The 22,955-nt window shown below is 45.5% G+C and overlaps 1 protein-coding gene across 1 annotated transcript in view; it reads left to right on the forward strand.

Moving 5' to 3' along the window:
* DEGS1 (delta 4-desaturase, sphingolipid 1) overlaps nucleotides 1–18,048 on the forward strand; it is an 86,799-nt gene extending 68,751 nt beyond the window's left edge. The window contains exon 3 of the mRNA XM_078649846.1: nucleotides 15,978–18,048. Within this exon, the coding sequence (XP_078505972.1) occupies nucleotides 15,978–16,124 (147 nt within the window). The 3' untranslated portion in view covers nucleotides 16,125–18,048. The remainder of the gene's footprint in view (nucleotides 1–15,977) is intronic.
* Nucleotides 18,049–22,955: the final 4,907 nt, after the last annotated feature.

Raw genomic sequence — 22,955 nt, forward strand, 5'->3', positions numbered from 1 at the left:
TCTGAACTGTCTGTTTTACAGAACATGCTGTCTAGTGTACACGTAGATTATGGGAAAAGAGGGGATGTAGAGGGAGTGCCTCCGGATAAAGGGAATGGGATTTTATTCCCTTAACCTTTTGGTTCCCTCAGAGGTCTGAGACCCTTACTGGATCTGTGCCTTCTGAACGTGTTCATTTGGCAGGAAAAATTCAGGATTCGGTCTCAGATACTTTTTGCTTGCCCTGAACAGGGTGAAATGGCTGGTGTCCCTGGACCCCCAGGATACTTACTTTATCCTCCAATTTCTACCCGCTCATATAGTTTACCTTCGGTTCTTCATGTTCAACTTGATGGCCTATCACTATCAGCAGGGTCACTGTGAATTATACGTTTCTGCAGCTGAAGTGTTTATCCACATAATGATACATTTGCCACATAATCCATTATCTGCTGCATCATTTGCATATTTTAACAAAAGTGTCCTGCTGCTGAAGTTCATTAAAATGTAGACTGTCTGTCCCAAAGGCTCTATTGCATGATTGAGATTTATTGCTCCTCATCTGGCCATGGATACTGCAAGCTGCCTTTGGTCCAAGGCTGTATTTTCTTCTGGGGGGGGGGGCAGTCCTACTGGTCTGTTCACTGAGAACAATTCCCACCCTGGGTGCATATCAGGGGCCATTCTCCTTTGGGCAGTGTTTGCAGTCCTCCCATTGTATTGGTGGCCAGCTCCTCATCCGACTCGTCAAACACCCCTGCATTTAAGACTTATCTCCTATGCTTCATGGGTACCATTTAAGAAATCAAGTCATTCAGAAGCCTCGGCGCACGAACCAGGAAATCCCTGGAGCTTGTACACATGAACCAAAGGAGTTGGAAGTGGAAGCAACAGCCCATGCCTAGCTAGCTCACCTGGACCGGCTGTGGTACAAATTTGAGCCACTGACCCTACTGAATTTTACTTTTGAGTGACACGTGTAGACATGGGTAGTGTTAAGTCCCCCATCAAGGCCACTTAGACATCAAAGATTAAGACTAGACATCAAAGATTAAGACGTGTTCTGGATAAAAACAACGTTTTATCCTCGGGCCAACATTTTTCAAGCTTTGTCTGATATGATCATGGAACTCCTGGCTTTTCCTCTGAGCTAGGCAGCTAACTGGTTTCCATTTAGGTTTCCACTGATGCTTTGATTGTATTAAAGCAAATGCCAGTGGCCTTGAAGTTTCTTTGGGACACAATATTACTAAAATTGAAAAGGATAAATTGGTAATACAGTGAAACTGGTGATGAGCACATCCATAGAAAGACAATTGTGTTTTGGCAGGGGCAATGAGAGCCATTGTTGGTTTGCCAGTGGCCTTATGCTATAATTTACAGAAACATAAGTACCTAGTGTAATACATTGGATTGGTATTTGGGGTAGTGACTACCCACCTCAAGGAATAATTAAAATCCTTGTCCGGGTGAACCCTCCAAGTCACTAAATTAATCTGAACTTAACCCCTGATAGAAACGACACAGATCTTACAGGAAGTACCAAAACAGTAATAAAGTCAAAATGAAAAAAAATTTAAATTTCAAGCCAAGTTAAAAATGTTGAGTACAATTTAATAATCTGTGGTCGCAGTATACTGGGATCTGGCTTTTCTGGTGACCAAACAGTCACAGAAGTACACAACTTCTAAAGCCCATGGGAGGCACTAGGAGACTCGCAGCGCCTCAGGCAGAGGGCAACAGCAGGGTCCGGGTCCCGTCCGAGTCCAGTTGTCACTAGTCAGCTGGGTACTTCAAGCAAAAGCCTGTAGCAGCTTGTCTCCCTGTAGCCCCACAGGATTTCAGCCAGTTAATGCTTGTAGTCCACTTATTTGTCCTGGGTACAAGAGAGATCAGGTCCAGTACTTTCGAGATACTCTCAGGTCACAGGCAACAGGTCCATTCCTCTTGTTCACTTCCTTGGGTCCATAAAGTGTTGTAAAGTGGGTGCCTGGTGGTGCCACATTTATGCCTAGCAGCAGCTAGTGGGTTAGGGTGATCTTGGGCACTACCTAACCAATCTGTCAAAGTTCCCGGGACAAACCCTCCCCACTGTTCCAGTAGTTCTTGTTTCCCTTACTGTAAAGTGGCCTAAAATGCCTGTGTGCGAGCATTTTCAAGATGGAGATCGTCTTCCGCCATACTAAACTTTGTGTGTGTGTGTGTCGCATCTATCTAACATAAAATCCAGTTTGGAGCAGGTGCTGTAGCCACAAAAGTCTAGCATTACCAAAGCAGCGCCCTTCAGAAACCCGACAGGAGATCTACAATAATGTTGCCATCTCCTCTCCTTTTCAAGTGTACCCTTATTGTGACGTGGTTGAGAATACGTGTTGAGCAGGATTTGACACTGTGCTGTCAGAGGCCCACTTCCCCTGTCCTGTGTGCCCGTGGAGTTCAAAGGAATCTTCTGCCCGTTCAGGTCATCCAGTTGTTTGTTCCTTGGAGGTATTTGACACCTGTTCAAGGCTGAACACATGCTGTGAGCTGACAGACTTTTATGTTAATTAGTTTCTGACAATTTAGGCAGGTAATGGGTAACCTTCTAAAAGTTACTTCTACTTAATATTTATTAAATGTTCAACTTCTCCAGTGGATTGGTAATGCCTATTAGTTGTTTAAATATTGATGTAGGCGGTCTCATTCCAGAGATACAGTATTAGACTTTTAATATGTACTTTGGTTTTCTACATAGGACAGCTATGTCTGCCTCAGTTAAAATAGCTTTCATGGCCTTGTCACTGTAGAAACATAACATTATCTTTCTATGGCCTACTTTTAAATACCATGCATCCAACCTTGTGGGCTGCAAGGCCTGCATAGGGCTGAGTTACTCCTATTTAAAAAATAAGTTTTTACATCTCAAAGGGTTATTTTAACAGGTTGCCCAGCAGTTTTACACTGCACAGGTCAAGCTACACAAGGTAGGTCAGTAGCTATGTTTGCACTGATGCTATAGTGGTTGGCAGAATAGGTTCCGCAGTCCACAAGGGTTATTAAACTTCCAGGTCCTGGGTGCACTTTGTACACTGTAAAAACAGGCCTTTTGTAGATATAAAATAACAACAATACAATCTGGTGGTCTGTAAAAGCACAAAATACTGAAAAAGAGAGAATAGCTGTGGTTTCTTCATGTCAATAGAAATTCAAAACTGAACAAACTGAGAGATTAAACAAACCCTGAAGAGGGGCGATAAGAAAAGGATTTCCATCAACTGCCCTTCGTGGCCAGTGTCATCATTTGGAGTTCCAGCTTCCCTGTCACATCACCCCATTTAACGCAGGGGATGAAACTGTGATCTGGGAGAGTGAACCAAATAGCTAGAACACCATGAGGACCAATGATAAATGACTAACAGCCTATCGTCCTAAGTACACAGACCAAGTCAAAAGTGCAGTGCAAAGAATTGTTGTGAGGAATTAAAAAGACATGACAGCAATCCAAACAATGTTATTAATGATTGTTGCTATGCCTATTAAAAAGGATGCAGGTATGGCTAGTAACAAATATGCGGCAGGTCTACGGTCGACTTGTTTCAGCCAAATGGGCAAAGGAGCCCTGGCTTTCTTCAGGACCTTCTAGATAATAGCTACTGCAATACATGCAATTTAAAAAAACAAAGTGCAAATAAAAAAAAAGACATAATCACAGTGTGACCATTACCAATACCTCTATACAGGATGAATGGTTTCCATGCCTAGAGAGGGAAAACCAATAATAAGTATATAAATCTCTCAAACACTGAGAACCACGCAATAATCTTTATTTTTCATTAAAATGCACAACATTTCGTGCATTCACCTATCCTGTGTAAGGTATTAACCTCACCTCACCTGGCTCAGACTCCGGTATATAGGAGGCCCCGCCCTGTGGACAAGCAATTTAGAACCTATTACTCACATTGAATAACCTACAACCTAAGTGGGAGTTATATAGAATTCGCAGGGACAGCAAAATAATCAATCTCTGCTGCTCCATGATCACTGTCCTGTCTTACAATATATCCAGACTATATGTCCCATTCTTTTAAGGCAATAAAAACAATTTCAGAGATAAATGCTAGGATTCTCTTCATCAACACCACGGTTGTTCTTTAGTGAATTCCACAGTCAGACCAAAAATAACCCTGACTGGCGTTCACTCGCTAGCATTACCATCATCATGTGTGTAAGGCATATTTGTGACTAGCCGTACCTGCATCCTTTTTAATAGGCATAGCAACAATCATTAATAAAATTGTTTGGATTGCTGTCATGTCTTTTTAATTCCTCACAAAAATTCTTTGCACTGCACTTTTGACTTGGTCTATGTACTTAGGACGATAGGCTGTTAGTCATTTATCATTGGTCCTCATGGTGTTCTAGCTATTTGGTTCACTCTCCCAGATCACCGTTTCATACCCTGCGTTAAATGGGGTGATGTGACAGGGAAGCTGGAACTCCAAATGATGACACTGGCCACGAAGGGCAGTTGATGGAAATCCTTTTCTTATCTTCCCTCTTCAGGGTTTGTTTAATCTGACTAGAAGAAACCACAGCGATTCTTTCTTTTTCAGTATTTTGTGCTTTTACAGACCACCAGATTGTATTGTTGTTATTTAGTATAGGATTTTGGGGATTCAATCTGGTGTAGGTCTATAAATATGTTCCCTACGACCCTTACTTCCTTGTGGAGTGGTATTTGTAACTTTTGTAGATATCCCCATATACATTCTCTCTCTCTGTCTCTTTGTCTCTCTCTCTGTCTCTGTCTCTCACTCTCTCTGACTCTCTCTCTCTGACTCTCTCTCTCTCTCTCTCTCTCTCTCTCTCTCTCTCTCTCTCTGACTCTCTGACACCCTCCCTCCCTCTCCCTCTCTCTGACACTCTCTCTCTCTCTCTCTCTCTCTCTCTCTCTCTCTCTCTCTCTCTCTGAAATGCCCAGAGCCCTGCTAAACAGGACCCTGGGCATGTGCTCTGACTGTTAAAATTGTGTTTGTTTAATTGCCTTGTCCCCAGTTGTCATAGCTCAACTTACTTGTAAATCCCTAGTATATGGTGCCAGGGGTATCAAGGGCCTGTAAGTTGAAGTGTTTCTCGTGGACTGCAGCATTAGTTGTGCCATCGTGAGTACGACACGGTAAAAGATGGCTCCCAGTCTGTCACCGCAGACTGGAAGAGCAGTTTAACACTGCTAACGCGACCTTGCCATTTAAACCAATGGCAAAGCCAAACCTCCCTTTTAATATATGTAAGTCATTGAAGGGCAATGGATAACACAAGAGCGAGGGACTGCTCCTTTGTTTAGATAGACAGGTTGACAGTAGGGACAGGGAATAGGAAATCAGTTGCCAAACTGGTTTTCCAGGTGCGTGTAGCCCCCTTGGTAGCTACGCTTCTGGTTTGGGCTAGCCAGCTCTGGACGCCGAGAGAATGCTTCTGCCATGTTGGAAGTGGGTAGAATGGTGCATCCTTGGCAAACCAGATGGCACACTTTGTAGGAAGTGGTCATCCTGAGGGAGGGAACTTTGTAACCCTTTAGCTACCAACCACATCGTACTGTGAGGGCATTTCCTGAACCTCAGAAGGACACCTCTGGCACTCATTACTCTGATCTTAACTGCACTGGAAGGAGAACCACCATGCTGCACCAAGGAAGCTGCAAAGAGACTGCACCTGCTGAACCTGGTGGAAAGCAAAGGGAAAGTAACTGTACCTGCTATGTCCTGCTCTTGGAGAACTCTTCTCCTGAGCCCAGCCGAACAAGAGACTTTTAGGGGTCAGCTGGCTGACCTCCTGTTCTCTGCACAGGGTCACAACAGCTGTAGAAGCCTGCTGAGGCAAGTTGGTGGCCCAGAAGCGTCAGATCGCTGCCACCTACCATCGTGCAGCAACAGAGACCAGGACCTTACACCCAAAGTTGCACCTGAGCCCGCTGGACCCAGGAAATTTATCAGAGTGCAGCTTGGTCACTCAGAAAAAGAGTTATCGCCTAGGGAAGGATTTGGCTGTGACAGCAATGCTGGGCGACTAGTAGCCCATTATCGACTGGGCTTCTACCAGGACCGAGAGGACTTTAAAAGACATCGACCCAGTTACCAGGACCACCTCACCCCCTGTATGGACAGAGGAGGAGCCGCAGGAAGACTCCTGTCCTACCACATTGCACCCATGACATCCTTGAGCATCTTCTGCATCCCTTGCAGCAGAACCACTTCCATAAGAAACCGTACCAAAGGGTAAAAGTGCCTGTAACTGACTGAAGACTGCTTTACGTGCTTAGGTAACTGTTTCTGAGGGCCTAGCTGGTCCCACTTGACTAGCTCAGTGTCAGTGTTAGTTGCCACATGTAGCTCTTACCAGCCGCAATACAACCAGCCAAAGTTTTTGCTAAAGAAGATTGTTTGCAGGTTTGTAAAAGTGCATATTTACTTTAAAGTCCATTTCTTCAGGAAACTCTGGTGGATCTTTTTCATCGTGGTGTTAAATACTGTATATTTGTATAAATTGGTGTCGGATCTCTTGGGTGTCTCATTAGTTTTCTTCTTCAATTCTTTTGGTGCTGTTTAAATGTCATACACTTGCTTCTTTGTGTAAGCCTTGCTGCTCACAGCCACAGCTACCCAGGGTTGAGCTAGAGGGTTTAACAAATGAAACCTACTGGTCCTAAAGGGGTTGGTAAGTGAATTAGATAGTGAGGTCACACAACCACACCCCATCCCCTCACATACACTATATACTAGAGACTTGCAGGCAAGTTAAATGTGCCATTCGGGAATAAGCCAATTGAATCGCGGTTTAAAAGGAGAGCACAGGCACTTTCCCCTTGTTACAGCAAGCCAATAAAAATGGTGTCCAACAAAAATCCAGAGTGATCAGGCATAAACGTCAGATTTCCTACACCTAGGCATCACATCTACCAGAATATTGAGGTGGAGCAATTACATGATGAAGTTTCCATAAAAACATCTGAGCTGACAGGTGGCACTGTGGGACCCTCATTGGATGTTTTCAATAGTAAAATAGTCCCCATTAGTCCAAAATACTTTTAAAGTTCTGGCTTATGAAAATACAGTTGCTAATAGGTTCGGTGATTGACATTAGCTGACTCCAGTTAGTTGACAACGGGCCTTAATCCCCATGTAATGCATGTCTTTTTTAGATACTGCTTTAAACAACTTGAAATGTTTAAACATTGTAGTTAGGTGGCAAGCCTTCAGGTTAGAGTGTGAGTGTACAGTCTAGATGTACTGAATATTTAGTTTGTTATTGTATGTGTCAATCGCAGCATTAATTCCCTGCCACCGATCATCTTTCCTCTGATTTTAGTATTGTAAGGGTCACTGATTGCAGGTGGCGGGAGGAAAGGGTGCCACTTGAATCTTTTAAGGTAGCAGTGCACGGTATGAGGTGAATTCTGCTTGGTGTGCCAGACACATCGCTTTGAAACCCATGTGCTGTTTCACCAGAAGCCAGTGTAAGGAAGAGATAGCAGATGCAATATGGGCCCTGGATCTCAATCCCAATGCAATTCTAGCAGCATAGCAACTTGTATGTAGGAAGACCCCGATAAATAGGATTATCCATCCCTGATTAAATTAATGCATCCAGTATCTGGAGATTCAGCAGTAAAGTAAATAGATGAAAAATACGTTTTAGAAAATGCAGCTTGTGTAAACAGGATTTCACTCTGCTGAAACTTGGTCTGATATAGGTAACTATCACGTTTTTTTTTTTTTTAAATTTGTTTTTATTGTTGCATCAAGATAAGGTATTTTACAGTATCATATCATTGTCGGTGCCGCGTCAACATTCAGCCACATCCGACCGTTATTGCAACTATTCCTTTTATTACATAACATTCAACTTTAGGTTCATAGATTGGTAACTTAGTAGCACTCAATACATGAATTACTATACCCCACGGTAGCAGCATAGCGAGTAAGGCCTTATATCCCACAGGTTGCATACTTATCATTCACGTCAGGAGGGCACGGAAGTCTCTGAACCTTTCTGCTACTTGTGTAGCCCCCTCCCGCTTCCCACACCTACTCTATATCCTCCTCCTCGTCTGAACTATCTATATCCTCCTCCTCAGGTAGCGGATCACAAATTTCCCCCCTATATGTGTTCCATGGCAGCCATATTTTGTTCCATTTACGTGGGTTGGCTCTTTGCTGGTACACCGCACGCTCCATCACCATGAGCATGTCCATATTTCTGCACCATTGCGCCAAGGTCGGTGCCTCCGAAGCCCCCCATTTCTGCGCTATGTCCCGCTTTGATAACATCATTCCGATAACTACCCATTGCCGCCCCTGTGGAGTCAGGTTGTTCGGGCCCCAGACATTCAGTAGACAGATTCTAGGGTCAGGTGTGATGGGGAGCTGCAGAGTTTGGGCGATAGTGCGTGTTACTCGCCTCCAGTACTCTACCATGCTGGGACAGGACCATAGGGTATGAAACAGCGTGCCTTCTTCCCCGCAATTTCTCAAACAGTAAGGGTGATCTGCCCTCTGAATTTTATGTAGGGTGGTATGTGTGTAATATACCCGGTGTATTTATTTATTCAGAGTTTTATATAGCGCGAACAAGATCTTTACAGATATCAGAGCGCTTCACAGAAACAGGGGGTGACAATAGCATGACGGTGTAGTATTTTAAATTGTATTAGTCGGAATCTCGCCGAGATTCCAGCTTCTCTAGGCGACGCCATTGCCGCATTCCAGTTTGCCTCATCTAATTCCCCGAGCTCATCCTCCCATTTGCCTCTCAGTTTCTGTAATGGGTCAGGCAGGTTGTTTACCAGTTTGCGATATGTGAGGGAGGTGGCGCTAGCCTCCATGTAGTCTGTAAGGAGTCGGTCTTCTAAAGGAGCTGATTCTGGGACCTTAGTGCCCGGGGTAATTGCAGCCATTAATGCGTGTCTAATCTGTATGTACCGGTACGTTTCAGTAATGCCCAGCTCGTACTGCTCCCTCAGGGTCGCGAACGGAATCACCCCATCTCTCATCCACATGTCACCCACCGTGGAGATCCCGATGTTGTCCCATTGGGTAAAGCCCTTGCTGCTTCGTAGATTGCCCAGGGATTTGGAGTCCCACAGGGGTGTAAGCCGTGTGATCACACCCTCCCAGTTTAGTTGTCTTTGAGCTTTGTGCCATAGTGTTACAGTGTGCTTAGTTGGGCCGACCAATTTCGCTGTTAATCCTTTGTTGTAGAGCGGGGCCAAAAGGGTGTTAGTGCCTAGCTGCCGCCTGTCCGCTAGATATGCCGGGTCGTTCTGTGGTGCATGTATCCATTGGTTAATCACCTTGAGGTGCGCCGCCCAATAGTATAATTCTAAGTTTGGGAGCGCAATTCCTCCACTGTACCAGTCTCTAACCAATTTCGCCTGTGCGACCCTAGCCGGCCTGTTCCCCCACAAGAGGCCTGACAGCTGTCCTGATATCTGTCTAAAAAAGGAAAGTGGGACCATTGCCGGTGTATTTTCCAAGACGTAGAGGAAACGGGGCAGCGCCATCATCTTGAAAAGCGCCGCCCTGCCCAACAATGTTAGCGGAAGGGTCTTCCAGTGCCGGACATCCGCTTTTAGTCTGTCGAGCAGCGGCTTCAGATTCATGTCCTGAAAGGCCCCGTGGTCTCGTGTAATTTGGATTCCTAAGTATCTGAAGGAGACAGCCTCTAGTAGCAGAGAACAGTCCCCGCTCAAGTGCGGTGGAGTCCCACGCAGCATGTAGAGCACCGATTTCGTCCAGTTGATTTTATAGCCTGAAGCTACACCATGTCGCTCACATAGTGCCAACAATACTGGAATTCCTTCCGCCGGGTCAGTTAGGTATATTAACATATCGTCAGCGTATAGTGACACTTTGTCCTCCCAGTCGCCCCCCCAGTCTATTCCTCGCAGTAGCCGAGTGGTTCTAATGACCGTGGCCAACGGCTCCAGTACTAAGGCGAACAATATTGGCGAGAGCGGGCAGCCTTGTCTCGTGCCCCTTGCTAACAGAATGTCTCTCGAGATGTGGCCATTTGCCGTTACTCGCGCCACAGGGTTGCTGTATAATAGCCTAATCCAAGCTACAAATTGCGGGCCAAAGCCCATATGTTGTAGGACCGCAAAGAGATATCGCCATTCTACCAAATCAAACGCCATTTTGGCGTCCAGCGAGAGGATTGCCGCAGATTCATTCAACAACGGGGCTCTTGCCATCACACCATGCAGGCGTCTGATATTCATCGCCGTACTTCTATGAGGCATAAACCCCGACTGGTCTGGGTGTATTAGATGTGTGAGGTGGGGCAACAATCTGTTGGCCAGTAGTTTCGCTAATATTTTACTTTCGGCATTGAGGAGGGAAATCGGCCGGTAGGATCCGCAATCCTCAGGTGGCTTGCCAGGCTTCAGGATCGCCACAATAGTCGCCATGTGCTGGTCAGGTGGCAGTTGTCCCTTTTCCAGGCTTTCCACGAACATGTTAAGTAGGGGTGCAGCTAGCGTCTCAGACATGGTTTTGTACCACTCAATCGGTATTCCATTGGGGCCTAAGGCTTTCCCTGAGTGCAACGCTGCGATGGCCGACTGTAACTCTTCAGTCGTTAAGTCCGCTTCTAGTTCTTCCACCCTGTCCTGTGACAGTGTAGGGGTGGGCACTCCCACGAGAGCTGTCTCTGCTATTTCCTGCGTAACTTCTATTTCAGGGGCATACACTGTTTGATAATGATCAGCCAGTAATTCGACTATCAGTGAAGGGCGGGTTTGCATTTTCCCCTGCGGGTCCTTTAGTCGTAGGATCGACCTTTGCCCCTCCCGTTTCTTTTCCAGCCACGCTAGGAGCTTGCTGGCCTTATCCCCTACATCGTATATCCTGTGCGCCGTGGCTGTCATATTTTCTACCACTCTTCGGCGTATAAGATCGGTATGACGTTGCTGACACAACTGGCGCGTGTGCAGCGTGTCTCTCGTCGGGTTAGCCATGTGTTCTTCGTTGGCCTTAGTGAGTTCGTCCTCTAAGTTCATTAGTTCTTGTTTCTGGGTGCGCTTATGCCTCGTTATAGTGGAAATGGCTTGTCCTCGGAGAACCGTTTTGTAGGCCTCCCACAGGACAGACGGGATGACACAGAACCTTCGTTCTCCGCGAGGTAACATCGTGTTGCTTTTTTAAGTGTTTTGGTCACCTGAGGCACCTTAAGATATCCCGGGTAGATCGGGTAAATGCGCTTTTGGGACCGCTCCGGGTTGGAGAGAGTCAGCGTCAATGGGGAATGGTCCGAGATACCTCTCGGCCTAATCCGTACGTCGTCAACAGTGAGGAGCCCGTGGCCCAACGCCAGGAAATAGTCGATCCTTGAGACACTATCATGGACCGCTGAATGGTAAGTGTATTGTTGGGCTGTCGGATGGAAACTTCTCCAAAGGTCTATCAAACCCTGCGCTTCTAGGAAGTCATTCAGCCGGGACGGCCCGGGAGCCTGAGTTCGTACCGGGAATCTGTCTAAGGTATTGTGTACCGCTGCGTTAAAATCTCCTCCCACTACGAGATCTCCCTCCGGGAGTTCTAACAGAAATTTTCCCAGTTCTGGGAGTGCGACTGCATGCAAAGCCGGCGGAATATATACCGAGACCACATTTAGCGGTCTCCCTTCCCACTGTCCAAGAGCCGCAGCAAAGCGCCACTGCGTGTCTATCTTCGTGGATTGAATTATGTACCTGGAGGATCGGTTCATTAGTATCCCTGTACCACGGGACCCCCTAGTGAATTCTGAGTGGGCAATCATACGGTAGCCTTTCCTGTCTAGTGCATGTATTGCAGTACCTGTCAGGTGTGTTTCCTGTAGCAGGACCAGGGCCGGGTTGAGTCTCCTTATACTTTGTAATACTAAGCCTCGTTTGACCTTATCCCCCAGGCCCCTCACATTCCAAGACAAAAGTTGTAAAGGTGTCGCTGGTCCCATCCCAGGGTCTGCCCCTCCTAAGTCATTCCGTGTGTTGTGTGCCATAGCGCCTGCGGTAAAGAGTGACTACGTGCCACATTGAACATAGTCTAGTAAGTTGCCTGGAGCTCGCCATGCTGTATACGTGTGCCTGCCAATCCAATCTTGACCTGTAAAACTACCCGTAAAATGCAGAACCCCCCTACCCTCAACTCCCCCCCCTCCCTGCCCCCCTGCTAAACGAACTTAGAACTGCCCGCCCCCCCAACTCAGCAGAGTGCCTAACCCAAAACACAGTACTTGCTCGCTGGGGTGAAGGACTCTCCGGAGTCAGCGGCCCCTCATCACGTCCACGGAGGACCTCCGCCCAGTGTCCTTAGCGGCCCGCCCGGCCAGAGTTGCATTTGGTCTATCATTATAAGCGCGGGAAGTCATTGTTCTTCTTTGTCTTCACGTTCTTGAACCTCGCTCAGGGGCGAATGCTGTTCCGTGTCTCCACCGGATACCTGGGAACTTGGTCGCATACCATTATTGCGGTGTCTGTTCGGTCTATTGGAGCGGCGAGGCAGGCCCGTTGTTCTCCAGCCCTCCAGCCAGTCGTGTGCCGCCTCCGGGGTATCAAAGAACCATATTTTATTGTCCGCCACTATTCTCAGTTTGGCCGGGAAGAGCATTGCATAAGGAATTTCTCTCGCCCTAAGTTCTTTTTTAACTTCAAAGAATGTCCTCCTCCTGCGTGCGACCTCAGCCGTGTAGTCTGGAAAGAACGCCAACGTGGGGTTTTGGACTTTAATTGGGGGTGAGTTTCTTGCCGCCTGTAAAATCGCATCCCTGTCCCTGAAATTGAAGAGTCGGGCAATGATCGGTCGTGGGGTTGCTCCTGTTTTCGGGCGTCCCCCTGGGACTCGGTGAGCTCTTTCCACTGAAAAAAATGCGGAAAGACCCTTGGGCTTAAGTTCTTGTTGGATCAATCCCTCCACATATAGGTCCATTGCTCTAGTGTCTTCCGATTCTGGAACCCCTAGTATGCGGATGTTGTTCCGTCTCGAGCGCCCTTCCTGCTCGTCCAGTTTTTCACGCAGGTCTCTATTTTCTTTCGAGATCCGCTCCATACTGATTTGCAGCTCTGAGACGTCCTCCACTAGCGACTTGGTCACCACCTCCATCGAGTTCACTTTTTCCGACATTTTGTGGAAGTCTGCTCTTATTAGTGTAATTTCTGTTGAGATCGACCCCACCGTCACCTGGACCTGCGTCAGAGCCCGCATCACGTCTTCCAGGGTCGCTTTCTTCCCTCCCGCCGTGTCGGCTGTTTTGTTCGCCTGCATTTTCGGGTCCGTCGGGGAGGACGTCGTTTTATCATATGCATATTTCTCGAGTCTTGACTGCGTGTTTCCACCCTTCGGCCCTTTACCCGCCATTCTGGCTATCGCTGCGGTGGCGATCCACTATTGAGTAGGTGCTATGAACAATGTGCTTAGGGAGCTGAGTCCAACTGGAAGTATCCCCGGTGAAGGCTCGCAGTGTTCCAATGGGTTATGGATGCGTGTGGGCCTAGCAGATGTATTGACCATCAGACGTCACCAACTCTCCCTCTTTCTTGCAGGCCACCGACGGGCGCGATCTGTACCATATGTCTCTCACCAGGCGCAGATTGTTGGTGGGTCGTGCGGTTCGGGCCGTACCGCTGTATGGCCCGCCAGGGAAACACACCTCCGCTGTCGAGTTGGTGCAGGTTGTCCTCGGCCAGATGTCTTGGGCCACACCTTCCCTCAAACGTCACCCTCACCGTGCCCCCGTCATGCCGCTGATGGTCGGTGCAGCTCCTGGTATTTTTTTGGCCCCAGTCAGGACTACTCTGGCCGCCGCAGGGGTGCGCCCACTGTCCGTTGCTGCAAATGGGAGTATAGTGTCTCTCCACAGCCACGCTCGGCGGCGGCTTCACCAGCGATGCCGCCCACTCCCCAGTAGGGTGAGACAGAGGGGCAAGTGCACCGCACCCCCGCGGTAGTGTTCAAGGCAGAGTGCGGGGTATGGGGTCCTGGATGACTGGGCCCCCGCCGGGACTCAGCCTCCGTACAGCGGCGATTGGGCTGGAGTTGTGTCTCGGTGCACTACGGTCTGCCCTTGCGGCACCGTCCTAGTTGTCGGCGGACCCTCTCGCCAGGCGTCCCGTGGTCTGGGCAAGGACTCTTGTCGGCCCCCACGCTGCAATCAGGGCACCTCACCGAGGCAAGCAGCTTACTCGCCGTCCCCTGCCCTGGGCCGTTGGGGAGCCCGGGTCCAAGATGGCGGGTCCGTACTCGGTCGCGGCTGGTCCGTCCGCCTCCGTATAACGGTCTGGGGTGGTCCCTGGCTTGCGCCGGGTCTCAGCAGACGACGGACGGTCTCTTGGCCACAGGTACCTGGATTCCGACGTCCGCAACGTTCTGTGGACACCACCCGCACTCGGAGCTTCGCCACCAGTGGTTGCTTCCGGTGCCTCGGCGCCCAGCCCGCAGCACTTCCCGTCGGGTCCCGGAGTCAAGCAGCCTCCCGGCTTCAGTTCCTCTCCGTGGCCTGAGCGAGTTGTGCGGTAAAATCCACTTCCCTCCGACGGATTTTCGTCTTTGTTTCTGCCGGTTGTGCCGCCCGGTCATGGGCCTCAGTACCTTCCCGCAGGGTAATTTTTGTTATCGGATCATTAGTCGGATTTGCGAGGAGGCCGCGTTAACCTCGGAGCTCGCCTTCTATGCTGCCGCCATCTCCGGCTGCTAGCCGTTAACTATCACTTTTGATGCCCAGCTTTCCAACTATTGGAATAGTGAGAGGTATAGACCCGATATCTCTGGTCCGAAGCAGGGCTAACTAAGCAGTTTCTTGAGGTTGATTAACATGTATTATAGATTCTGTGTACAAATGTCCACCAGAAAAATAAGAAATTGGTTTTAGCAAAGTGATCTGCTTTCACGGTTTATGATCACTGTCATTTTGTTAATGTACCATAGACCGAGCTGCATTGTATGTCATCAGATGAAGATGTCTTTGTCTTTTCACCTGGCTGTGAGTGGTGCAGATGTATATCTGAAAGTCTCATGTCCTGGCCATCGAGGTCAATGAAAAAGTCTGTTTCCAGTGCTGCTAAGGCAGATCCAAGGAGTCTGGTGATCCTCTTGCTCTGTGGTACTTTAATCGGGGTCTCACCAAGCTGACTAACGAGTCTTGAGTTACCAACTTTAAGTGCCACGTAAAACTTTTAGCAGAAGACACTTTTCGAATGAGTCGTTACGTTGGCCATGTCCATAGATGAACCCCTGCTAACCCACCTAGGGCCACCATTGCTATTGGATAACCTTGTGCGTCACCTGTTGCCTCGCTGCATACAGCCCAACCTCCCGGGGGTCAGGGCATGCTCCACCTGGGCTAAAGCAGTGGTGAAGGCCTTCTCCACGTAGGAGTATGTCCGAGATCTATGCGGAGTGGCTACTTGGGCCACCCCTGACACCATGCTCGAGCTGGCTTCCTCCCAGACCAATGATAAACTCGACCAGGAAGGAAGTTGTGTGTCTAGCCTTAAACTGCATAATGGCCTTTTCCTCCTGCCTCCTTTTTCATTTCCAGTTTTTATGGAATCTACCCACAAGGCGATGCTGGTAAAGAGCCAGGATGTAAGAGTAGGATAAAGGACTCTTCATGGTGACTCCGTTACTTTTTGCCCTTAGACCCATCACCGCTATTCACACCCGTGCAAGGACCCTCCTGCCATTGGCTGGGCAGCGTTCACTGATTGCATATTTTTTTCTTCGAATTAGAGGAGCCTATGTAGGAGTAGGATGTGTCCTTGACTATACCAATACACATGGCATTAAAAAAAAGTGCGCTTGGCTTTGTGATGCTGCATTTCTAGGAGAATAGGCCTCTTGCATACGATTTTCAAGTGCATCATGGTGTTCTAGTTGTCCTCTGGAAAAAATATATAATTGTGTTTGAGTGTATATTGTTTTCTTTACTGACACATGCAACTTGGCTGTGTTTTTTAATTGACTGTTTTCATGGGTTTTTTGCAGGTGAGGAAAATAGCAGCAGAATACTACGACAAGCTGCCCCAGTACCACTCCTGGGTGACTGTGCTATACGATTTCATAATGGATGACACCATCAGCCCATACTCACGCATGAAACGGAAACTCACCGGTGAAGTTAAACAGGAGTAAAACGTGCCGTAGGAGTAACAAGGAGCTCTGCATACTTCAAGCAACTACGTTCCATCGACAAAATCTACTCGAGTGTTTGCTCTTATTCATTGTTAGATGTATATTTATATTTTCTGTCTGGGTTCAATAAAGAACAACCAAAGCCAAGTTTATAAATGTGGCAATGTCTAGACCTAGCCTGTCTGATGCACAAGCATTTCATCAAGATACATTTCACTTATTTTTACAGCTGTTTGGCTCGTCTCTAGATGTTTTTTTTTTATTATTTCTTTAGCGCTCCATCGTATCTAAAATGCTGCCCTCTGGAGTGAAATGAGCCCTGGGCCACAAAAACTTGCACGGTTGTAGCTGGGTACTCTCGATTAAAAAATGTTCTTCTGACTAGAGTTGGATCAGCGTTTTGAAATATTGGGCGGTGTCTTTTATAGATATGGCAAGTTACTTTATGTGGAACCCAATTCATTTTGTTTTTCTTTATATTGCTGATTAGTTTGTAAAAGTGTCCTTTCGAGTTGTTTGAGCAGAGTTGTTTTAGTATTTTAAATTATAGACTTGCGAGCTACAGAAGTGATTTTCCACGGACCTCCATTTAATAGGTTATGTCTGGATTACAGGTTCTCACCACCTCGGAAAATCTATAGGATCACATCATTTAGAAAGGTTTTTGTGTCTAGATAGCTTAGCATTTCATGTTCTCAGTGTTATATTTAAAATAGTTATGCTTTCACGTTATTCCAAAAAATAAAAAGTTCCTCTGCACACATTTTGAGCACTGCCTGTGCGCCGGAAGTAGTTATTTTGCTCCCAGGTGACAAAAGCTTTTCATTCAAGTTCTCATTCTAGAGAATATATTGCTCAAACCTTTTCTTCAGTTAGCGTTTATTTGGATTTTTTAAAAACAAATTGAAGTCGTCCATTTTGCTATTTGTGCTGTGAGTGGGCACATTGGTGGATCAAATCTTGCTACTACTGTTTCTCCAAACCCCCACTATTTAGGAGTTATTGCACTTTCTAGTCCAGGTTCTCGTTTGAATTCATGAATTTAAGAAGAATAAATGTGCCGTCAAGGTGCAGTGTGAATAACTATATCGTGTTGCACTCAAATCTAAAATACCATGTTCTTTCAGAACATTATTGAAGCGTAATATATCCATTGTTTCCCGAATGGAAACTGTGCCTTGTTTTTTAATATGCGCAGACCACACCCATGGACTCTGCAGTCTTTAAAAACGTCTGGTGGTAACCTGAAGTATTTCTACGTGCGTCCCGTTGAATCAAACTGTTTCTGTCCTCTATTAGTTGATTGACTTTGCAAAAATCTCTTTACAAAAAGATGGCATTTAGTGATGTGCTTTTTTTCCAGTCAAAGTTTTCTAAATAATTCCAAGGTGTATATTCGCGCGAAGTCTTTTTTTCTTTTCTTTTCTTTTCTTTAATTTTTTTCTCTTTGACCCTGCGTAGCCGTCCTCTAGGCATGCGTGGAATTAGTTGTGATTGCCTGTTGAAGAGAAGCGCTTATTGTATGAAGGAGACACTTTCTGGTTTTTCTCCCTCATCACTTCCCCATAGCCTGCCCTGGGCACGTGGTACTGCATTTTAGTTCTCTCCACACCCAGCTCCATTGCCTGTCAGACAGAGGAGAATCAAATAGCAGTGCTGAACAGTGACCCTTTTCACAACGGACAAGGTCCCCATGCTGTTGGCATAATGAGAGCATGCACCATTGAATGTAAACATTTTATTCTGAAGCGTATTGCCCTACCGGCAGTTGAGATGCCTATCTTTTTTGCAAGATTGTTGTTCTTGGTAACCAGATGACCCAAAAACTGGACTCTGTTGTAAAGGTGATTCAGCACAATGTTGTCAGTATTATCAAATGATATGGCAAAACAGACTTTGGACTCATTAAAATACTTCCCACCTACATTTGTTTGTTTTTATGTTCTGTCTTTTGTCTTATCTATTAGATATGAAGATGCACTTGCCATTGGTAGAATCTCTTTGCCACTTGTAATGTATACCGACAACAATAATACCATTGCAGTGTAATTAACGTTGGCTAGTTCCTGTGATTGTGTATACTACTTAAAGACCTCAATTAATATTTAATTTAAAACGAAGCACTAAGTGTCTCGAGCAGAGGACCAAATGCAACTTCAAAAGACTCTTTGCTTTCCTTCTGAGGTTAGGTGTATCTCCTGGCACTCGAGTATCTTACTTCCAACTTGCCACCCACATAGTAGCCCAAATACTCATTTCACCACTGATGAGCCAGTTTTACATGTGATTGTGTTGCTAACGCTGAGTGTTAGCGTGGATCCCATGTGAAGCTTTTTTTTTTTTATTGCTTTCTCAAGGCTTTTTTTTCCCCCTTTAATGAATGAGAAAATAAAGGCGCTTTTTTGCCTTATATAGCCCAAACTGTCCCTAACTCAGTTACAAAGGGCTCTATAATGCAGGCACAAACACAAAAGTCAACCACGCATTGTCTGTGGTCAAAATAAAAGTTGCATTTTAGCATATACAAATCTTGTGACAATCTGTACTGAGGTAAAGAAGGCTGCGGCCCTACTGAACAGTCGGTCAGGTGCCATCCTCGTAGATTCAGCCAACATACAATTGTTCAAAAGGAACTAATTTGAACAACAACAAAAAAAGGTGAAAATTGGGCAAGGAGTGTTAGTTCCCTGCATCCAAATTAGAGTTATAGTTAGAGCTGCAAATTATATCCCTCTTGCATAGTTATTTCATCAGTAAAGTTAAGGAGTCAGTTTGAAATTGAAGCCCACATGCAATAACATTTCTGTCACGCCCACTTCAGCCGTAACTTTTATTTTGCAAAAGATAATCATAAGAAAAAGGATTAAAACAGTTACTGTGTATTCACACTGTATGCAAGATAAAGTGACTTATGTGCCCGTGTACGGCCCATAACCAACAGTGACGTATTATACAGTGACAGGTAAAAAGAAGCAATTGGTTATTGCAGTAATCAGGGAGGTCCCTTATTTCGAGTGTACTAGGACTCTTCCTCCTTTTTGTAGTCTTCGACGTTTCGACCCTCTCGAGTAACGGGGTCTTTTCCGGACCGGGGGTTCTGGGGACTCTAATGGGACAATTATTAAAATGACGAAGGGCTAAAGTGAGCTCTGAGTAGGAAAAATAAACTATAGTAGGCTGAAGAGACCCCGTAACTCAAGAGGGTTGAAAAGTCGTTGTCTACAAAAGGAGGGAGAGTCCTAGAACACTCGAAATAATTTCAACAAAGTGAATTGAACCTTATCCCATAATGGACCTCCCTGATTACTCCAATAACCAAGTGCTTCTTTTTACCAGTCACTGTAGAATACGTCACTGTTTGTTATGGTCCATACACTGGGGCACATAGGTCACTTGAGTCACTTTTCTTTCTTGTATATAGTGTGAATACACAGTAACTGTTTTACTCCTTTTTCTTATGATCTTTTGCAAAATAAAAGTTTCGCCCATGTTCAGCTGAAGTGGGCACGACAAATTTTGTTGTATGTGGGCTTCAATTTCCAACTTTGATTGATTCATTAACTTTACCAATGAAATAACTATGCAAGAGGGATATAATTTGCCGCTCTAACTAGAACTCTAATATGGATGCAAGGAACGAACACTCCTTGCCCAATTTTCACTTTTTTTCCCCTTCTAAAAGAGTTCCTTGTGAACAGTTGTATGTTGGCTGATCAGCTACACCCAGCTCACAGGGACGAATGGGTTGCTCTTGTTTTTGTTAAAATCCTCAAAGATTCTGTATTAACACATTGGTCTTTGCAAATAAAAGGTTAAAAAATAACACAGTAGTGAACATTGGTCTTTGCGAATAAAAGGTTAAAAAATAACACGGTAGTGAGACAAGGCCAACTATAAAATAATAAGTACGAGGGGAAATAGGTATATATAGTTAAGGGGGACCACATATTTGGTTGTGAGTCTGGTAATGGATTCAAATGTGTTGTCCCTTGGGGAATAAACTGAAATAAGTCATAGGTGAATGCTGACTGAAGTACAATTGAAGGGATAAATCCAAGATTCCAAAAGTATTATGTATACATACATTTTGTATTACAGGGGAAATGTTCAAATAAAAACAAATGGAAAACAAGAAGAGTTGGTACAGATCACAACCTGACAGCAATACGGAGTTCCACATCTGCACATTGGTCTTCCAGGGATAACAAACTTCACATTCATCTAAGGCCAACAATGGTAGGACTGAAAGTGAGGCGGAAGTGTTGAGTGTGTAGGAGGAGATAGAAATAATCAATTGGTATCAACAAAAATCACTTATTTGGTCAAAGGAAGAGGGCAAGGTAGTTGGAGATGAATGAGACTTGAGGGCACGGAGTGGAAATCGGCCACAAAGTGATCACGGGATTAAGCAGTCAAGTGCGAGTGCTTCCAAAGGAGCATGTTTTTAAGATTGGATTTTAAACTCTGAAACGATGAGGGATTTTTTCATTTGAAAAGAGAGGGAGTTCTAGATTCTGGGAGTGGTGCAGAAGTAGGATATTCAAAGTGAGGACTTTTTCTTGAAACGTGGAGTAAGCTGCCGTTGCAACCATCAGAGTGAGATCCTCCCGGTCAAAGTAGCTTCTGGAGATGCATTTAAGAGATTCAGGACTTTATATACAAGACAGGCAGTTCTCATAAAGCAACATGCTTCGATTGGGAACCATTTATGGTCATTGTTTATGAGAAACCTGGCAGAAGTGCTAATAATCACTCTAAGTGGGGTGGGTCTATTTGCTTATAAAATGGTGAGGCAGGAGGAGCCTTGGTCAAGACTAGAATTTACTGCCAATTTCAAATCCGGAGGCAAGAGAAAGTTTTTGTTTCTCGAGTTTGAAGAGGTGGAACCTGGCAGATTTACCAATATGTTCGATGTGGGCAGACTTGCCAATATATTGGATGTGACCTTTGAAGTTGAGATATGAGGCAAGCAGGAAACCTAAGGATTTACCTGAAGTCCTAGAATTCTTGACAGAGAAGATTGGTTGCAGTCAGGTTTTGAGATCCTGGAAATCTTTAATGCATTGACTTTGAAATGTTTTTGCTTGGTCTATTTGTTGATGATTTACAATGACCATGAGGATTTCGGCATGGAGACTGATTAAGGAAACTCTAGTTTGAGGCAGACCTCGGTGTTGTGTATTGATAAAACAGGATCTCAGTGTCTTTAAGAGGTTCTCCCGTACTGCCTCATTTTCACCTCTCTTTTCTGGGCTTTATAGTTTAAAATTAAGTTTTACCTTCCTGTGATTGCCTCAATTTACCTGTTGCGTTGTGGGCTTTATAATTCAAAGTCTGTTGTTTTGCACCTGTTCTTGACTGCTTCAATTTCATTTGTGTGTGGGGGCTATTTTATTTCAAAATCTTTTGTTCATCACTTGGCCGTGACTGCCTGATTTTTCCCTCCTAGTTTCCCCCCGACCTTTGTGTAAGCAATGCACCCCAAGCTGCATTATGTCTTAGCACGTGAGTGAATCAAGATTACCCGCCCCAAAACAGACATATCTCAGAAGTTAAGCAGTGTGCTCTCAGACTTCAGTAATCTGCTCTTCGTGTTTAAACTGTATATGAAAAGTGATAGCAGCACTCTATTGTTTTGACTAGGAGAGTGAGTTGTATAGCAATATTGTTAGAGGCCTAGTTTAGGCCCTTACCTGCAGAACTCCAGAGTGTGGATTGAGCCTGTCTGTCTCCAGGGCGATTATGAACTGGGGAGCTGCTCCCAGCACCATGCCCAGCAGTCTGTGCTTGAGGTCACAATCACCTATTTGATGTTGCATATGTGCACTGATTGGTGGCTGTATCAGTTGTTCCTATTGAGTTTAGTGTTGGTGTTCTGATTGGATGATAAGTCTAGGGTTCTGATTGGACCTTTGGTCAGAAATTCTATTGGAGGTAGGGCTAGACGTCTGATTCGTGGATAGGTTCAGGGTTTGTTTGGTTTATGGGGCTAGGGTTTCTATTGGACCTAGGGCTTAGGGTTTGGTTTAGGACTAGGTCACCTCTACAAAAAACTTGTTTGATTTAATAGACTAAACTTTCTTTCATATCTATATAATACAAATCTAGCCACATATAGGACACGCATGACCCCTGACTTGCCTCTTAGTTCATTAACAGCATTTTCACCAGGGCGGGGGCAGGAATGTTTCTCAAATCATGTTTAAAATCCATCACTTTTAATAAATGCATAACTAAAGCATGAAGTGGTAGCACACCGTCGTTTGTAATCGGCAGATTTTACATTGGAATGGCCACAAACCTTCCCACTGACATGCAGCTTTACTGATAAAACTATATAGTGTACAAATAATAATGTTTGGAAATAGAGCTTCTGTAAATGTGTCATTAGCACATCACCAAGTAGTGTTCTGGTTTGGTTTGCTCCTATTTAACTTAATTACAAAAAATGTGCTTTTGTAATTCCTGATGTATTTTGAAATATTTGTAATGTTAATTTATGGTTTAGATCTTTTTATTGATTTCAAAACAAGCAGGAAACCAAGACCCTCAGCTCCTCAGAAACATTGCAAAAAAGGACAACAAAGTTGCGTTACAGTGTTACCAATGGAAATAAGCATGGAGCGGGTCTACCAATTGTACAAGGGAAGAACTAGTGGAAAATAGAACCCCTTTCCCCACTCCCCCTACCCACCCCCCTCATCCACCTAAAAGGGAAATATGAAGGGGAACAGCCTGAAGTTTAGCGACGGGCCTTACGAGTATTCGTGGATGTGCTGCTTGGGATCTGGGTGTCTGGGAGGCAAAGTAATCGCAAGTATCGAGGACATG

The sequence above is a fragment of the Lissotriton helveticus genome, chromosome 6 (genome assembly GCF_964261635.1).
Source record: "Lissotriton helveticus chromosome 6, aLisHel1.1, whole genome shotgun sequence".
Taxonomy (NCBI): Eukaryota; Metazoa; Chordata; class Amphibia; order Caudata; family Salamandridae; genus Lissotriton; species Lissotriton helveticus.